Raw genomic sequence first — 20,385 nt, forward strand, 5'->3', positions numbered from 1 at the left:
TACAAATACTCTTATGTTTGATCGCATTTGTTTGAAATCTGCATTTGTTTCATCCGCATATAAGTGGGGCAGTGCAGTTCCAACTCGTGTTGTTCAAGGGTCAACTATAGTAGCAGTAATAGTGGTGGCACAATGCTTCGCAACTGTGCCCGCACATTAGAAACACCTGGAGAACTTGTAAACCTCCCAAAGGCCAGTCTGCGTTCCAATTCACATCCCAAGATTGATTACCTTGCATTTAATTACAAGAATCATATACGGAGATGGCTGCTAAAAGGGTTTCGTCGGCTGGGCGCGGTGGCTCACGCCTGTAATCCCAGCACTTTGGGAGGCCAAGGCGGGTGGATCACGAGGTCAGGAGATCGAGACCATCCTGGCTAACATGGTGAAACCCCGTCTCTACTAAAAATACAAAATATTAGCTGGGCGTGGTGGCGGGCGCCTGTAGTCCCAGCTACTCGGGAGGCTGAGGCACGAGAATGGCGTGAACCCGGGAGGTGGAGCTTGCAGTGAGCTGAGATCGCGCCACTGCACTCCAGCCTGGGCGACAGAGCGAGACTTCAACTCAAACAAAACAAAACAAAACAAAACAACAACAAAAAAGGGGGGTTTTGTCATATTAATCTTTGATTTACACAAAAAGTCTTCCCAATTATCATAATGAAGGAGGTTTTCACTGATGAAGGTAGTGGCTTATTAATCAGCAAAATGGGATTTCACTGGTGAAATCCATAGTATCCCAGTTATGTGAATTTTTTGAATTAATTTAGAGACACAATTCACCCTTGCATAAGGGAAACGCAAGACTCTGGAGAGGCCTAAACCCTTAGGGATAACACCTTAGGTTTAATCCCTAAGACATCTGGAGACTCTGGGTAAACAAAATCTTGTGTCTGGAACATTGTTTTATCTGCTTAGAATGAGCATTTTAGGCAACAACGGAAAGCTGAGGTTTCATGAGATTTAAAGAATAGGCTACATAAAATATGCATGCTGGCTCACTGTTTAAATGTCTGCTTGTGTCATAATCTGCAAACACACCAAAATAACTACTAAAATACCTACCAAAAGACCAGAGTTGGCCATGTGCAAATTGGCTTTGGTTGGTTTGTAACAATAAGGATGACCGGAAATTCAAAACATCAGAAATAAAAAAATTATACATATCCTGGGAGTGTTTTTGGACAAAAATAATAAATAAATTAGATTAATTCAATCAAGATAAAAGCAGGCTGACAAGAACAGCACATTCAACAAGCAGTGCTTGGGCTTTACCCGTGCTGAGGTTCTTATGTTGTCTGGAGTAAGAGTGAATGCCATTTATTTACTTTAGACTTTCTAAAGTTAAACATACATTAAAATTTCTACAATAACCACTAAAGGAAGAGAAACAATTTTTAACTTCCAAGCTAGTAATAAAGGAAAGTGAGATGAGAAAATACAATCCAAAAGAAGATATGAGCCAGGTGCAGTGGCTCACACCTGTAATCTCAGCACTTTGGGAGGTCAAGGGAAGAGGATTACTTGAGGCCAGGAGTTCAAAACAAGCCTGGGCAACAGAGCAAGACCCTGTCTCTACCAAACAAAAAAAATAGCCAAGCATGATGGCATGTGCCTGTAGACCCAGCTACTTCGGAGGCAGAGCTGGGAGGATCACTTGAGCCTAGGAGTTTGGGGCTGCAGTAAGCTATGATTGCCAATGCACTCCACCCTGGGCAACAGAGCAAGACCCTGTCTCAGAAAAACAAAAACAAAAAAGACAATATGGAAGGAATAGTCTCTAATGTTTAAGAATTAAACACACTTCTAAGTAACTCACGAGGCTAATAAAAAACAAATCACATCAGACATTAAAAAAATACAATAAGAAAACATTACATATTCAAACTTGTGGGATACATTTAAAAATGCTGTTTCAAGAAACATTTATAAAAGAACACTACTAGAAAAGAAGGCTGGTAATTAGTGCAATAAGCAAGTGACTTGAGAAACTAGAAAAACAAGAAAACAGAATAAACTCAAGGAAACCAAAAAAGAAAAAAAAATAATGATAAAAAGAGAAAGGAAGAAAAGATAGAAGAACTGTTTCTGCCACTAACTGGTAAACAGCCAAAAAATCAGATTTTTTGGCTGTTTACTCTCCTTAACTCTCTTTTAGTTCCCCAAGGGAGGATCAGATTACTTACACTGAACTCTATCTTTAATTGATATTCAGCTATCCTACATGTAACTTATATTTACATATACATATATGAATGTACATACATAAACATGTCTTTATGTATGTGTATGTGTGTAGAAGAACAGAGGGGTAAGGGTGGTGGCACACAGGGCAGGGACTCAAGATAATTGTTTTTTAAGACGGTTCTTTGAAAAGACCATCTTTGAAATTGACACTTTTGGCAAGAATGGTGACGGAAAACAAAGAGTCTGAAATAAGTGATATTACGAATAAAAAAGGGACCATGCCTACATATGCTATAGATATTAAAAGGTATTAGCAGGATATCATAAATAATAATTTGAAAATATATCTGAAATGTTAAAAATTACTCGAAAAAAATAGCCTAGCAAAATTAACTAATAGAAAATCTGAATCGTACTATAACCATCAAAAATTTTAACCAGTAGTGTGATATCACTCCTCTAAGAGAATTACAAAACCCAGGTAAATTTTACTAGTAAGAAATGATCCTTAATGAAAATACACACAACCAACAAAGGATTAGTATTCAGAATATAAAAGAAATACAAATCAATAAAAAGAACAACCCAATACAAAAATGAGCAAAATGAGCAAAAATCTTAAATGGGCACATGAGAGATAAGGAAACCTAAAGGACCAATAAATATATCATACCTCCCTAGTAAAATTCCCATTAAAATCACACTCAGATACCATTTTGAAACCAAAACAATGCCAAAAATAAGAATTGAAGAGAACATGGATCAATTAAAAACTGTTAGATGTTCCTGCTGAAACTGGAAATGACACAGCTACTGAGAAACAAGCTGGCTTTATCCACAAAGATGTATATATAACCTGTGTTTTTAGAAGCACTTTTTATACTAGTAATAACCTGAAAAATCCATATCCATCAAAAGTAAAATAAATTGTAGTATATTCATAAAATAGAAAACTCTAAAGCAGTGAAATTTATCAATGTGAGGAATGTAATACTGAGTAAAGAGTGCAAGTTAAATATACAGTATGAGTCCATTTATATAAAGTCCAAAATATGCAAAACAATTGATTAGCAATCGAAATATATGGTAGAACTTTAATAAGAAAGGGTAAACATACTCAGGATTATAGTTACTTCTGAGGGGAGAGATGATAGGATCAAGAAAAGTCACATATTTGGAATTTAAAGATGATGTTAATGCTCTTTTTTTTTTTTTTTTTGAAAGGGAGTTATTGCTCTGTCGCCCAGGCTGGAGTGCAGTGGCGTAATCTAGGCTCACTGCAACTTCCGCCTCCCAGGCTCAAGTGATTCTCCTGTCTCAGCCTCCTGAGTAGCTGGGACTACAGGCATGTGTCATCATGCCTGGTTAATTTTTTTGTATTTTTAGTAGAGATGGGATTTCACCATATTGGCCAGGCCTGTCTTGAACTCTTGACCTCAAGTGATCCACCCGCCTCAGCCTTCCAAAGTGCTGGAAATGCACTTTTTCTATACCAACTAATATTTAAAAACAAGTGTTTGAAAATATTTCAGTGTGTGGTATTTGAAATTTAATAGTTATTTCCATCGTGGGAAATTTTAGACTTAAAGATAGCATCACTGAATAACATTCATTTATAAAACACATATTTAAAAATGTTTTCTGGAGTACTAATAAGCACCTTGAAATTCTCCATAACTATGAAACTAAAATGGGGGTGGGGGGGTGGGGTAGGGCGAACCTACATGAAAGAATACTTCTCTCCGAGCATGAGCTATATGTATAACAAAAGTAATATGTAATTCATAACAATAATAAATAGATACTATCCTACCTTTATTGGTGAAATATGAGAATGAGAAACAAATCCATGGACATTCTCAATCTCTGATAAGTTCTTCTCTGAGACATGAACCAATTCTGGACCTATCACTTCATTTGTGATTTGTGGGGAAATATGCTCTTGAGGAGGTGTATCTTCATCCTGATACCTGTATTTCTGTAAAGAAAATAAACATGAAGAAGCCCTGATAAGCAACATGAGTTTAATTCAAATCATGGTTTTCATAACTAGCCAAATACTCAATATTTAGCAATATAAAAAGTATATTTATGGTTTAATACATCAGATCTGAGAGAAATAGGATTTTACTTTAGAAATAATGCCAATAATAAAATTATTTAATTTAAACATTAGAAATAATTCAAAGCTAGGTGATAAGAGAAGACTGAATATTGATTGCTCATTTCTTACCCAATGTTAGCTGAATCATGTATCTCTAAGATAAAATTATTTAAATAAAGTCAAGGGAAAAGCCGAAGTTAGGCACCTTAGTCTGGTTTTCTTACTCCGTTAACTTGTACACAAATTTTTTAAAAGTCAGCCATTTTAATTTCTACCTGAAAATTAGTTCAGCAGACAATCGCATTTTTTAACCATAATCTCTCTCTCTCTCTCTCTCACACACACACACCTCTATGCAATCTATTTCTAAAAAATTACCATAATTTTAAAAAAAGCTTCCTCACACCAAGCTGAGAAGGCCTATGGCATAAATAAAGACACACTGAAATAAAATATTCTCTTTCCCATCACCCTCAAATAAACCTACTCATAAAGAAAAGACACAAAACAAGGCACAATAAAAAAAAGAATTTCAACAAGAAACCAAGGTTTATTAAGTTGCTCTTATCAATGATTTAAAAAAAAAAAGCGAACATAAAGTGATATTTTTTTAAAAAGGCATACAAATGGGTCAGTACCCAGCAATCCCACTACTGGGAACAAAACCAATCAATCAATCGATTGATCAGTAATTCTACCAAGAAGACACATGCATGTTCACTGCAGAGCTATTTACAATAGTAAAGAAATGGAATCAACCAAGATACCCACCAATGGTGGAATGGATAAAGAAAATGTGGTACATATACACCACAGAATACTATGAAGCCATAAAAAAGAATTAAATCATGTCCTCTGTGGCAACATGGATACAACTGGAGGCCATTATCCTAACTGAACTAACACAGGAACAGAAAACAAAATACTATTATGTTTCCACTTGTAAGTGGGAGCTAAACACTGAACACACATGAGCACACAGACGGGAACAATAAACACTGGGGACTGGTCGGGGAGGTGGAAGGGGGTGTGGGGTGGATGGCTACCTATTGGTACTATGCTTACTACCTTGGTGACAGGATCATTCCTACGCCAAGCCTCAGTGACACACAATTTACCCATGTAACAAACCTACATATGTACCCTCTGAACTTAAAATAAAAGTAGAAAAAAATGGGTCAGTAAACTTAGAGGAAAAAACGCTCAGCTTCTTTAGTGAGAGAAAAAAGAAATACAGCATCAGCATTCAGAGAAATGGGCATCCATCATCACATTCACAGTAGAGGCCTTTTTCTGGAGGGCAGTTTGGCAGTATGTTTCAAAAGCCTTGAAAATGTTTTCACTCCTTGATCCAGTAATCCCACTTCTAGGAATGAGAGACAGTATTAAGGAGGAATATCAGTTATCTCTTATATAGATAGGAGGAAAAATGTACGTTTGTAAATGCACACCAAAAAAAAAAAGAATGGTAACTATGGGCTTGACTGCTGAAAGTTACTATACAACCTCCAGTAGCACTTTTTAAACAACATCCTTTTGTGAAATGGTACAATCACACGGAAAACATCAATCTGGCTTACATCAACATTAGCTTATTCAATAGGATATAAGAATAATGTTTTCACAGATGACTGCAATTAGTTTCAAAACCAATAAAAAAAGGTTCTCTAACTCTATCCTGTAATCAAGGCTGACGTTAACATAAACATAGAAAACCTAACACAGTTTACATACTCAGTTGAGTGGAAGCACAATCTAAGTACTCTCAGGAGTAGATATAAGGAAGGAAATGTGGTGCCATCTTTTGAAACTCTACAGGTACTCAACAACTTAGGATATACTTTAGAAGAGATACATGGATAAGGATATTCACTACAGTTTGGAATTTTAAAAAACTGACAATAAACTGCCTATCAATCAACTAACAAAATGTCTAAAGAAATACGGCACACCCATCGTAGGAAATTCTACACAGAAGTTCAATTGACCAAAAATCTACATCTTCTAATAGGACAAAGTAAAAACATAGATAATTGAATGAGGAAAGGATGTTTCAAAGCTACAGATATTTATATACACATGACATGTATTTTCTACATAAAACTATGTATGTACATAAATATATTTAAAATTTTATATAAATGCACTCTTTAAACATTTTTAAGCAACACTGTATGTATGTATCATTATATACGTATATGTGTGTATCCATGCCTATGAATGTACATATGTAATTTGGAGGGAAGTGAAAGGAATTAAAATTTAAAAAAGCCTCATTCTTAAAAGGAAATAATTTTAAAACTATGTCTTTTAAGTATCTTTTAATTTATAAGTTCCCTCTTGATCCTTTTTTATTCCCTATAATTATGGAAAAACTCAAGGCATTTGACCTAAAGAGGTTCCAGTAAAATGACTGCAAAATCATGGGGCCCTTCAATGTAGTCCTTTTGCTTCCGTATTTCCTGCAAATTGGTAGCTGGACGCAACAACTTAATTAATCTCACGTTCAGTCCTTTTGGTAAGACTACAGGTGGTGGTGTGTTATTTTATCAGAAAGCATATAATACCTGTCTCTCTTTTTGTCAAGTTAGCAGCTCTTGATATTCAATGCCTAAACTAATTCACTCACTGGGATTAGCAAAAATTGTGACAAACTAATTCTATATTTATTTTTCATTAATGCAATGGAATACATGTATAAAGAGATACTTCACCTACTATTTGGTTATCTGTTGGTATGGTTCACACAGGTGAAACAGGAAAAATGCCCTTATTTACTAGTTTTCAAGACAGATTTGAAAAATTGGCTCCCTGCCATCTCCTAAGGCGATCAGTTAGGTTTCTATATAGCATTCAATGCAATCTCTATCAAAATTCCATCAGGCACTTTTCCCCCACAGAAACTGACAAGCTGATCCTAATATCCACACGGAATTGCGAGGAACACAGAATAGCCAAAAATAATCTTGAAAATGAACAACAAAGTACAGGGCTCACACCTCCTGATTTTGAAACTTACTACAAAGCTACATTAATCAAGACTATGGTACTGGAATAAATATAGATATACAGATCAATGGAATTGAATAAAGAGTCCAGAAATAGATCCTGACATTTACGGTCAATTGATTTTGGACATGTGTGCCAAGGGAGAAAGAATAGTTTTTTTAAACAAACGATACTGGGACAACTGGATGCAAAACAATGAAATTAGACCCTTTCCTTACACTAGGTGCAAAAATTAACACAAAATTAACCAAAACTTAAATATGAGTTACAGTTAGAAAACATAAGTGTAAATCTTTGTGACCTTAGGATTAGGAAATCGTATCTTAGATATGACATTAAAAGCATCAGCAACCAAAGAAAAAACATAAATTGGACTCATCAAAAAAAAACAAACAAACAAACAAACAAAAAAAAACTTTTGTTCATCAAAAGCCACTATCAAGAAACTGAAAAGACGACCGAAAGGGGCCAGGTGCGGTGGCTCACGCCTGTAATCCCAGCCTTTCGGGAGGCCAAGGTGGGCAGATCACGAGGTCAGGAGTTCGAGACTAGCCTGACCAATATAGTCAAACCCCGTCTCTACTCAAAATACAAAAATTAGCCGGGTGTGGTGGTGGGCACCTGTAGTCCCAACTACTTGGGAGGCTGAGGCGGAGAATCGTTTGAAGCCGGGAAGCGGAGGTTGCAGTGAGTCAAGACCAGGCCACTGTACTCCAGCCTGGGTGACACAGCGAGACTCAGTCTCAAAAAAAAAAAAAAAAAAAAAGACAAACCAAAGAATGAGGAGGAAAATATTACAAATAATATATTTCATAAGGGTCTACTGTCCAGAATACATCTTATAGCTCAACAAGAAGATGAGTCAATTTAAAAATGGGCAAAAGATTTAAACATTTTCCCAAAGAAGACATACAAATAGCCAATAAGCACATGGAAAGATGTTTAATATCATTAATCATTACATAAATGCAAATCAAACCCATAATGAGATACTACTTCACATCCAACATGAGGACCATAATAAAAAAAGACTGATAGGTGCGGTCAAGAATGTGGAAAAATGGGAACTCTCATACATTACTGATGGGAATGAAAATGGTACATTCCCTCTGGAAAACAGTTTGAAGGTTCCTCAAAAGGTTACATGAAGTATCTTAAGACCCAGCAATTTCACTCAAGAGGGAGAAATGATGCTAATGGATATGGAATTTCTTTCTGGGATGATGAAAACCTTCTGAAATTAGTTAGCGGTGGTAGGTGCACAACTCTGCGCACATAACCATATACTTTAAAAGAGTAAATTTTACACTATATGAGTACCTTCAAATTATTATAAAAATTATCATGATAAATTGATGGATTATACATATCTGGTGATAAAATCTATTGAAAAAATCTTTTCTGAAGCTGAAATTGACATATCTCCAGCCAATGGGAATCTCTTCAAGTTTCTGAGTTCCCTTATACTTGTACCTTTAAGAAAACCTTTTATAAAAATACAGTTACCAAAACTAAAGTCTATTCTCTATTATAGGTTGAGCATCCCTAATCTGAAAATCCAAAATCCGAAATGCTTCAATTTTCAAAACTTTTTGAGCACCAATATATCACAAGTGAAAAATTCCACATCTGACCTCATGTGATGGGCTGCAGTCAAAACTCTGTTTCATGCACAAAATTATTAAAGGTAGTGTACATAAAGTCCTTCAGGCTATGTGTATAATGTGTATATGAAACAAATTTCATCCCATCCCAACATATCTCATTATGTATATGCAAATATCCCCAAATCTGAAAAATTCCAAAATCCAAAAACACTTCTGGTCCCAAGTGCTTTGGATAAAGGATGCTCAACCTGTAATTATTCAAAAAAGAGAAACCTTGGGTTCATTACAATTATTATTTGAGAAAGTACTTCCAAGTAGCTTTCAGGGCCATCATTACATTACACAGCAATATTCATCTGTATTTCTTGTTATCTAAAGGTTTATCTCAACCTATTTCCAATTTTTTGTAACACTGAAAACTTCATATAAAACCAGTTTGCCAATAAAGTAGAATGTAGAAAACTAAGGCCTCCCTAAGGATGGTCCAAGTCTAACTTACCTAACACTTACACTAAAAAGAATTACAAAGTGTGATGAGGGTTAGGGATGAAGGAGGAAACATATTTTTAAATGATTATAGTAAGAACATTCTAAACACATTTCCTCATCCTTTTTTATGTTTTTCAGGCCACTACCTTTGACATAAAACTTTACACTGCCCTTAATCTTGGTTAAAAATATCAGCAATATTATTTTACTCACTACTATGACTTACATATAGGAATGTGACTAAATTACTACTTCATTCCTGTTAGATAATTTCCAGATATCTTTCTTTAGAAACAATTTTCTGATTATGGAAATGATGCAGATTCCTGAATCTATTAGAAAATCCAAAATAACTAAAATTAAGGCCAAAAACTAAGTATTTAATAAAATATTTGGTACAAGGTTCTTAAATCAATACCAGACAGTTGAGCAAATATAATTATTATTAGTGTGCAAATATCTCCCTATCTACCCCTCAAATACTTATTATTTCAGTAGTAAATTTAAAAGAAATATTTGGTACCACATATTGTTCCATGCAAGCCAATATACTTCATTTTAAGAAAAACAGCAACACATTAACATAAAAGGAGCAGTGAGGCTTAATGTGAATTCTTGAAACAGATGAGGATTAACATGTGTTGAGGAATGGAGGCCAGTATTACCCTGTTATCAAAACCAGAAAGGACACAGCAAAATAATAAAACTATAGGCCAATAATACCACTAATGAACATAGATGTAAAAACCTAAAGAAAATACTAGCAAATCGAATCCAACAGCACCATCAAAAATATAATACCCCATGATCCAGTGGGATTTATCCTGAGGAGGCAAGGATAGTTCAACATACACAAATTAATAAATGTGACACATCACATAAACAGAAATAAGGTCAAAGGCCTTATTTCAATAGACTCACCTCAATAGACTCAGAAAAAACATTCAATAAAATTCAGCATCCCTTCATAATAAAACGTCCATGACAAACTAGGCTTTGAGAAACATATCTCAACAAAAAAAAGACTATATATAACACACCCACAGTCAACATTATAGTTAATGGGGAAAAGTTAAAAGCATTCCCTCTAAGAACTGGAACAATACTGGAATACCCACTTTCACCACTCTTATTCAACGCGATACCAGAAGACCTGTCACAGCAATTAGGCAAGAGGAAAAAACAAAAGGCATCCAAATTAGAAAAGAGGAAGAAGTGAAATTATTCCTGTTTGCTGATGCTATCATCTTATATCTAAAAATCTCTAAAGACTCCACCGGCCGGGCGCAGTGGCTCACGCCTGTAATTCCAGCACTTCAGGAGGCCGAGGCGGGAGGATCACGAGGTCAGGAGATCGAGACCATCCTGGCTAACACAGTGAAAACCTGTCTCTACTAAAAACACAAAAAAATTAGCCGGGCATGGTGGCAGGCGTCTGTAGTCCCAGCTACTCGGGAGGCTGAGGCAGGAGAATGGTGTGAACCCGGGAAGCGGAGCTTGCAGTGAGCCAAGATTGCGCCACTGCGCTCCAGCCTGGGCGACAGAGTGAGACTCCGTCTCAAAAAACAAACAAACAAAAAACAAACTCTAAAGACGCCACCAAAAAAACTCTCAGATTTGGTAAATGAATTCAGGAAAGTTTCAGGATATGAAATCAATGTACAGAAATCAGTAGTGTTCCTATCCACCAATAATGATCTGGCCAAACACCCAATCAAGAAGGCAATCACATTTACAATAACTACAAAATAAAATAAAATAATAAAATACCTAGGAATATATTCAACCAAGGAGGTAAAAGATCTCTACAAGGAAAACTATAAAACAGTGATGAAATACATTGTAGATGACACAAACAAATGGAAAAACACCCCATGCTCATGGATCAGAAGAATGAATATAGTTAAAATGACCACATTGCCCAAAGCAATCTGGAAGTTCAATGTAATCCCCAATAAAATACTAATATCATTTTTCACAGAAGCAGAAAAAAAAAATCCTAAAGTTCATATGGAACCAAAAAAGAGCCCAAATAGCTTAGCCAAAGCACTTCAGTGAAATAACTCAGACAGAGAAAGACAAATACTGCATGCTCTCACTTGTAAGCAGGAGCTAAATAATGTGTACACATGGAGGCAGAGTGTGGAATGATGGACAATGCAGACTTGCAGGGGTGGAGGGGTGGGAGGGGTGGATGATAGGAGGCTGTTTGGTGGGTACCACGTGCATTGCTTTAGTGATGGATGCCCTGGAAGCCCTGATTTCACCACAATGCAGTTTATTAATGTAGCAAACCTGCACTTGTACCCCATGATTATATACAAATAAAACAAATGCATGAAAACCATAACAAATGTAAGATGAGAAGAATTACAAAACGAGTGATAACAATAAATGTAACTGTATTATATCTGCATTTCAAGTCTATCAAGGAAACACTGATTGCTGCATTCCTGAGGAAGACAAAAAACTTCCAAATTTCTCAACCAGATTATAGAACCTGAAAACACAAGAAACGACGCTCATTTTGAATATGAATTCAAATGTTTTGGAAGGAAAAAAAGCAAACTGAATCCAACACTATGATGTGAAATGTATCCCAACAATAAGGATGGCTCAATTTTAAGACATTCATGTCTTCATGTATTTTACCATATGAAAAGATCAAAGAACAAAATTCGTATGATCATCTCAATGAACGCTCTAAGAACAACCACCTAAGAATCTCAAAATTTTAAACCCATTCCTGATTTCAGGAGAAGAAAAACTCTTAGCAATACAGAAATACAAATAAACTTTTAAAGCATCTACCAGCAATCATATTTAATGGTGAAACACGCATTCTTAAAGTGGCAGTCAAGGCAGTTATCATCTTACTCAACACTTCTCTAGCGTTTCTAACCAATATGCTAAAAACAAAGCAAAACAAAAACAAGAAGCGTAATTGCCTAAAAGTGCAAACCAGAAAACTGTAAAAGAATTGTAAGGAGATGTGAGCATTATTTCTGAAGAAATGTTCACAACTTTAACCATTTTCTCAAAGGGATTTGGGAAAATTACTTTAAATAAGTCTGCGGGGTAAGGAGGAATGCTGTCCGTGTCAGAGAACGATGCAGTCTAACCACTGTTAGATTTGTCGTAACAGTGACAGTGAAGTGGAAGGGAAAATGTGTATTTTGTGTACAGAAATGTTAATTTTAGGCCTGGGACAGTAGCTCACGCCTGTAATCCCCAGCACTTTGGAAGGCTGAGGAAAGAAGATCAGGTGAGCCCAGGAGTTCAGGACCATTTTTGAGACTCTGCCTCTACAAAAAATTTTAAAAATTAGCTGGATGTGGTGATGTGTGCCTACAGTTTCAGCTACTGGGGAGGCCGAGGGTAGGAGAACTGCTTGAGCCTGGGAGGTTGAGGCTGCAGTGAGCCATGATCACAACACTGCCCTCCAGCCTAGGCAACAGAGTGAGACCCTGTCTCAAAATAAAATAAGATAAAATTTGTAAAATCTCCATCTTGTAAAATACTTAGAAAACTGTGTCATAGTCTGTGTCATGAACTTTCAAAAACATCTCCAAAATCGAAATATTACAGTATCTCCATTCGAAAACTAGGTTTTCTGAAAGTCAAAAGTAGGATATTTTAAATTCTAAAATGTATCTAATAGCAAATATTGTATCTCATGAATCCAGTACACATCATCAATTATAAGATGCCCCAGTAATTATATTTACCCCCCAAAAAGAAAAAAAAAACACTGCCAAATAAATTGTGAAGTACATCAATTGCAAATAATTCCAAATTTGAGACAGGTTAAAAGTAGAGGAAAGTACATTTTAGGATCAATAAAATACATTAATTTAAAGCCACAGACATTTAATACATTTCTTCTCCAAAATCCTCACTTTCACTTTTGCAATCTTTAACCACTAAAAAATTATCCTCTCAAGAGCAAAACTATACTCTTGGTTTCAAGGTTAAAATAAATGGCCTCTGTCAGGGAAAAAGAGCAGTCATTAAATTGTATTGCTCAGGCAGGCAAGAGCCACAGCAAGCAGTAAAAGTGCACAAACTGACAACACTATAATTAAAATAGGGCTGGTGGGTGCCCAAACAACACAGATACTTTTAGGGTAGGGAAGACAATGAAATCTATCATATGCAAAGAGTCATACTGGGTTAGGAATGAATCTCTCTGCGGCAGAAGGCCCCGGTGTAGGTGCTTGTCTTTAACTTACTTAAATAGAGTACAAAGAACACCTTGCTCACAACAGGTAGCTCAAGAGCCAAGAGCTTTTCTGTTCTCCAGCTAAAGATTATAATCCTATTCCCACTGCTCAGTCTGCTCCCATGTATAGGAAAAATTATGTGAATCAGTGTGATTTCCACATTACACTGACTTCATTTTTCTACTTGTACATTTCAAATGAGCTAACCACAATACAGAAATGCATACAAAACACTATTCTTTTTGTTCTTGACAATGGTTTAATATGAAGCTGCAGGAATAGAAACAGAAGAATCCTATAACAATTGATATTAGATTGCTTGTTTTCCTGAACACGACAAAAGCTGCTACAGGACCAACTTAGAGCCACATCCAGACAAACTGTTTTCAAATGGGGTTAACTATGCTCTTTGTAAAACACCTGCTACTTTGTGATAGGAACTACAGAATGATTTTCCCTGTTCCATCAGTGTGTTAATAAAATTAGCTATTATATACATTAACTGGGAGCTGGAATGAAGATTTTAGGTACAATTAAACTATTGCCTGTGGTTAAACAATTTCTCCCAACTACAGTCAGCTCTCCATATCTGTGAGTTCCATATCTACAGATTCAAACAACTGCAGATGGAAAACATTTGGGAAAAAAAATACAACAAAAATAATACAAATAAAGAACAACGCAGTGTAACAACTATTTACGTAGCATTTACATAGAATTAGGTATTATAAGTAATTCAGAGATGATTTAAAATACAGGAGGATGTGCACGGGTTATATGCAAATACTATATCTTCTATGTATCAAGGACTTGGGCATCAGCATCCACTGATTTTGGTATCCTGGACCCAATCCCCTGTGGATACAGGAAGATGACTATTCATTCACTTGCTTGGAATAAAAAAGCATTAAAAATCCCCGAAACCACTGACAGCCATCGCCAAAAGGTTAAGGGCCAAGAAGAACAGAATTACTAATTCACGCTTTTTAAGGAAGGAAATGTCATATACCAAGATAGGATTTCCACATACCAAATCATCTTGAACATACCAAAAAATAAAAAATAAAAATGTGTTCAACCTTCATATGATAAAGCTATACATGTGAAAAATGGTATACCTTACCAATACTGGGACTTACTCCTTCCCCCAGAAGTAAAGCCTGGATTAGGGAAAGGGCGTGGGAGGAAGGGGAAGCAAAATACAATACGAACAAAATTGTGTTGTTATGATTTTATAGGAAGATATAAATTTCCAAAACTGGCCATGACTGAATGAGATAAAGCCTTGAAACAATAATCACGAGAAAGGACAACATTCTAAAAAAAAATTCCTCAGAAATGACAAAAAAACTAGAAACCAATCTCACTTATGAATGTAAATGCAAAGTTCCAAAACAAAACATTAGCAAAAGAGCTCAGAACATCAAAATATTACAACCCAAGTAGAATGCATTCCAAAAATGTCAGAATAGGTAAATATCAAAAAAGCATTTCATGTAACTGACCTCATTAACAAGTCAGAAGGAAAAAAAATTAATGAATACCAAATACTCAACAAACAAACACATCCATTATGATTAAAAACCACCACTATCACCTCTTGGAGTAAAACAGTACAACTGGACAGTTTCCTACTATAAATCAAACTAAAACCGACATTACAATTAACGGCAAAATATACTCACTAAAACTGAGAACAAAACTTTTCTATGGCAGCTATAGTAAGTTACCAAACATAGTGGCTTAAAACAACCAACATTTTTATAGTTCTGTAGTTGAGAAGTCCAAAATGTGTTTGAGGAGGCTCTAAAGAAGAATCTCTTTTCTTGCCCTTTCCGGTTTCTGGGGACTGTCTATATATATTGCTTGGCAGGGGGCCCACTTCCTCCATCTTCAAAGCCACCAATGTCAGGCCAAGTCCTTCTCATGCTGTCATCTCTCGGATTCTGTTTTCCAATTCCTTCTTCCAAGGAAACTTTGGGTCCACCCAAATAATTTAGGATAATCTCCCTATCTTAAAATCAGTTTATTAAAAACCTTATTTCCATTTGTGACGTTAATTTCCTTTTGCCATGTATTCACAGGTTCAAGGGGCTATCTATAGGGCACAGACATCTTTGAGGGGGGCAGAAGGGTAGGCAGGGAGGGCATTATTCTATTAAAGTATGCTCCTGAAAAGTAAACAAAGAAATCCATGACGTAAAGGGTCAAATGATTTCTACGGATTCTTCTAAGATGGCATTTAAAAAAATCAGTATATACTCTTGATTTTAAAAATAACTCTTAATTATATAAGATATTTTCTTTTTCTTTTGAGACAGGATGTCACTCTGTTACTAAGGCTTGAGTGCAGTGGCGTGATCTCGGCTCACTGCAACCTCCCCTTCCCAGGCTCAAGAAATCCTCCAGCCTCAGCCTCCCAAGTAGCTGGGACCACAGGCACAAGCCACCATGCCCAGCTAATTTTTTGTTTTTTTGTGGAGACAGGGTTTCACATTGCGCAGGCTGGTCTGGAACTCCTGAGCTCAAAGCGATACACCTGCCGCGGCCTCCCAAAGTGTTAGGATTACAAGCATGAGCCTTGATTTATAGTATCTTTCTATTCACCAAAAAGTCAACCATTAATCTGATTAATGGGGAAACACATCATTTGCATTAAATTCGGAAATAAGCATATCATTATAACTACTGCTAACACTTTTCAGGAGATACAAGAAAAAAAACTATGAGATAAAAAAATTAGAAGGAAAAGGATAAAATTACCACAATTTACAGATGACCTGATGGTAAATCCAGAAAATCCAAGAGAAATGTAAAAAATTAATAAATAAATAAAAATAAAGAACGATATACCAACAATAAACAATAAAAGATTTCAGTTAGGTATCCAGGTAGAAAATGAATATATAGATATCGATTGCTTTCATTTAACTAAGTATGCTGGAAATTCTGTTGGACTGCTTTCAAGTAGGACCTGCCACCTGTTTTTGTAAATGAAGTTGTAGTGGAACACAGCCACACTCATTCTCATTTCCATGTATGATGTATGGCTGCTTTCTAGCTGCCTCTGTGATGCGGTGGTGGAGCTGGGAAGCAGACGGCCCACAGAGCCTAAAATATTTACTATCTGGTCCTTTACGCAAAGTTTGCTGATTTCTGATTTAAACTAATAATAACCAATTAGATGGTACAAGCAAATAGAAGGCCATATCTGAAATAGAAACAAAAAAGATAAAATGCCCAGGAATAAAACCAAAGTATCCAAATGTCCAGCTTTACCAAATGAAGACAGACCACGTTCTTGGCAGAAAGAATCAAGTCAAAGATATCATCTCCTTCCTAAGTTTATCTATACTTTTATCTTTAACATAATCCCAACAAAAACGCCAACAGAAAATTTATTCATTTATTCAAATATTTATGCAGGAATTAGAAGAGGTAACTAAAATTCTTGTAAAAAACCAGCAAGAAAAAAAGAAAGTCTACAGATAAGGAATAAGTGTGCACAATCTTCAACAAATTTTAAAATCTATTATAAAACCTTGATTAATATATGGTATTACTGGTACAAGAACAGAAAGATTAGTGAAACAAAGATGAAAATCGGCATATTAATAGAAATTTGGTACTATTTTTAATAAAGTTTATATCTTCAACCAATATCATTGGTTAAAAGATTATTCAATAAATAGCAAGGGGGAAAATGGGTAGCTACAACAAAAAATATCCTAAAGATTTTTTTAAATGAGACTATAACACAAGATTCTTCTAGAGAAATTCTTTTATAACTATAACAAAGACCTATATAGCTGTAACATAATACTGAGAAGCCATTAAAAAAAGACTGATAAATTTGACTAGAAGTCAAAACGTTAAAAAATACGAAAAAAATATTTGTAACTTAAATCCAAAGGACTAATTTCACAAACACATTTAAAAACTACTAGTCCCTAAGAAAAAGATACAAAACCCTCCAGCCCTCTCTCTAATGCATGGAACAAGAACAAGCAAACAATTTAGAGAAAAAAAAAATCAAGTAATTCTTACATATACAAAAATATGTTTATCTACTCCCAAGAGGATAAATGTAAATTAAAGCTACACTGATATACTACTTCTCACATTATCAGATTGTCAAATATCCAAGTTTGATAACATACTATATACTGATGAGGACACGGGAAAAACAGGCACTTTCATACGAATCTGTGGAGTGTACACTGGTACTACCTCTATAAAAGGACAATTTCACAACTTCTATCAAAATTATGAATACATAGAACCTCTGACCTGATAATTCTACTTTTAGGAATTTATCCTATAGAAATATTGCCATGTTTACAATCGACGTGTGTAGGCAGTTATTTATTGTAGTATTGTTTGTAAAACAAATAATTAAAAACATCCATCACTATATCCAGTAACAATGAACTTGTCAAATAAATCATTCTTATTCAAATAAGAGAATATCACAAGCCATAAAATGATGAGAAAGGTCTTCAGGTATGGAAATAGAAAAAACTCCAGAATATAATGTTAAGTGGTGAAAACAAGTCCAGAATAGTATAGACTACACTCCTGTGTGTGTGGCGGGGTGGGGGTAGTTGGGGAGATGGTAAGAGGAAGAGAAAATACACATATTTGCTTATATACGGAGAAACTAGGATGCATAGGAAACAGGTAACTTTAGTTGCTTGACGAGAGGAGATTTACATCTGGGGGAAAGAGGCAAGAGGGTACCTTTTCATCTTCATAGAGCTCTTAAATTTTAAGCCATGTGAATGTATTATTCATTCACAAAATTACCTTTAAAATGAAAAAAATTTTAATGAGTTGATAAAACAATCATTACAGGAGATACTGGTACACAGCTAGAAAATCCATGCAAATCCACTAAAAAAATTACTAGAAGTAATTTAGTATGTTAACTGATTTTAATTAATAATTAGTAAAAATCAGATTTCTCATATTTAAAAGGCAAATTAAAACAAATATGACTTGGGCCACCACTAAATGATGTTGAGAATCTGAGCATGATTCTTACTTCATGCAAAGCGAGAGATATACTTCGTAAAAAAAGGCAGAGTGAAAGCATATGAATGAAAAGAAAAGGTATATAAACTGTAAGCATAAGAAAGCTAAAGTGCCTATATTAACATATGATAAAACAGACTTCAAGACAGAGTATTTGTCTAAAGAAAAACAGATTTCAAAACGCTAAAAATTTAATTCACCAGGAAGTTATAAGAACCATAAATGTGTGTACTTAATAACAGGGCCTTAAAACACACAAGCAAAACCAACAGAAACTAAAGGGAGAAACAGACAATTCTACAATTTTAGTAAGAGATTTAAACTCCTTGATTAGCAACTGATAGAACTATACAAATATAAGACAAATTGAACAAACTATCAACTGTCTTGACCTAATTAACATTTATGATAAACAACACTTAACAACTGAAGAAAATACATCACCTTCTGTGAATATGGTACATTTGCCAATACAGACCATATGCTAGGCCACAAAACAAGTCACAAATTTAAAAGGATTGAAATCACAACCAATCCATTCTCTAACCACAGTGGAATTAACTGAGAAACAAGGTATCTAGTAAAATTCCTAATATTTGAACATTAAACAACACACTTCTAAAAATCTCATGGTTCAAAGAACTCAAGAAGGAAATCAGAAACAATTCAGAATGGAGTAATAATGAAGCTAAATAGCACTATGTAGTAAAGAATTTAACCTTGCTTTTAGCTCCCTCCAAACCCTTGGAATGTCCTGATTGAATTTCCCTGGTTGGAATACTCAGTGCTTATTGTCACACATTGTTACCAGAAGGGTTAACATCATCCGTGACTCCAGAGAAGACAAATGGAAACTCCTCATTTGGAAATTTTCTGGACTTGTATCTCTCCCATGGCTGATTTTAATCTGTATCCTTTCAAGTAATAAATCATAACTGTGAGTATAATAGCTTTCAGTGAGTTCTGTAAGTCCTTCCAGTAAATTACTGAACCTGAGGGTTCTGAACTATTAACAAACTTTACAAGTACTTAAAAGGAAATCTGTAGCTTTAACTGCTTACATTAAAAATGAAAGTGTAAAATTACTGATCTCAGGATCCACCTTGAGAAGCTATAAAAAAAAAAAAAAAAAAAGACTAAGTAAAGTAAACCTGAGGGGAAGAGAAGGAAGGAAATAATAAAAGGCAGAAATCAATGAAACAGAAAACAAAGAATTGAGTATATTAACAAAGCCAAATAATCATAAAAATAGATAAACCCTATTCTAGACAGATCAAGGAAAGAGAGAATATAATTACTACTAATAAAAAACGCGAGAGGTTATCACTAAAAAAACCTATAGATCTTATAAAGATAATAAAAAATAATTATAAAAAACTTTAGCCAAACCAATCCAATAGGTTAGATGAAATCAAGAAATTCCCCAAAAAACACATCTTACCACACACCATATTCTGACACAATATAAAACAGTAAATGTGAGTGGCCTCTCAAATTTATATATATATATGTCTTTATAAGAAATATAAAGATATTTTCTTTAATATATATTAAAGAAATTCAATCTGTTGCCAAAATTCTTCCCACTGAGAAAACTCCAGGCCCAAATACACTAAATTCTACCAAGCATTTAAGAAAGAAACAATATCAATTTTACATAGTTCTTTTAATAAATAGAGTGAACATCTCCCAACTATGAGATCAGCATAACCTTAATACCAAAACCTGACAA

The 20,385-nt window shown here is 35.0% G+C and overlaps 1 protein-coding gene across 42 annotated transcripts in view; it reads right to left on the bottom strand.

Moving 5' to 3' along the window:
* The window catches only part of DLG1 (discs large MAGUK scaffold protein 1), a 261,908-nt gene that overhangs the window by 147,278 nt on the left and 94,245 nt on the right, over nucleotides 1–20,385 (bottom strand). For all 42 annotated transcript variants that reach the window (XM_055382768.2, XM_055382758.2, XM_031009663.3 and 39 more), the window contains one exon: nucleotides 4,001–4,165. In XM_055382768.2, coding sequence (XP_055238743.1) covers nucleotides 4,001–4,165 — 165 coding nt within the window. The remainder of the gene's footprint in view (nucleotides 1–4,000; nucleotides 4,166–20,385) is intronic.

Source organism: Gorilla gorilla, chromosome 2, assembly GCF_029281585.2.
Source record: "Gorilla gorilla gorilla isolate KB3781 chromosome 2, NHGRI_mGorGor1-v2.1_pri, whole genome shotgun sequence".
Classification (NCBI taxonomy): Eukaryota; Metazoa; Chordata; class Mammalia; order Primates; family Hominidae; genus Gorilla; species Gorilla gorilla.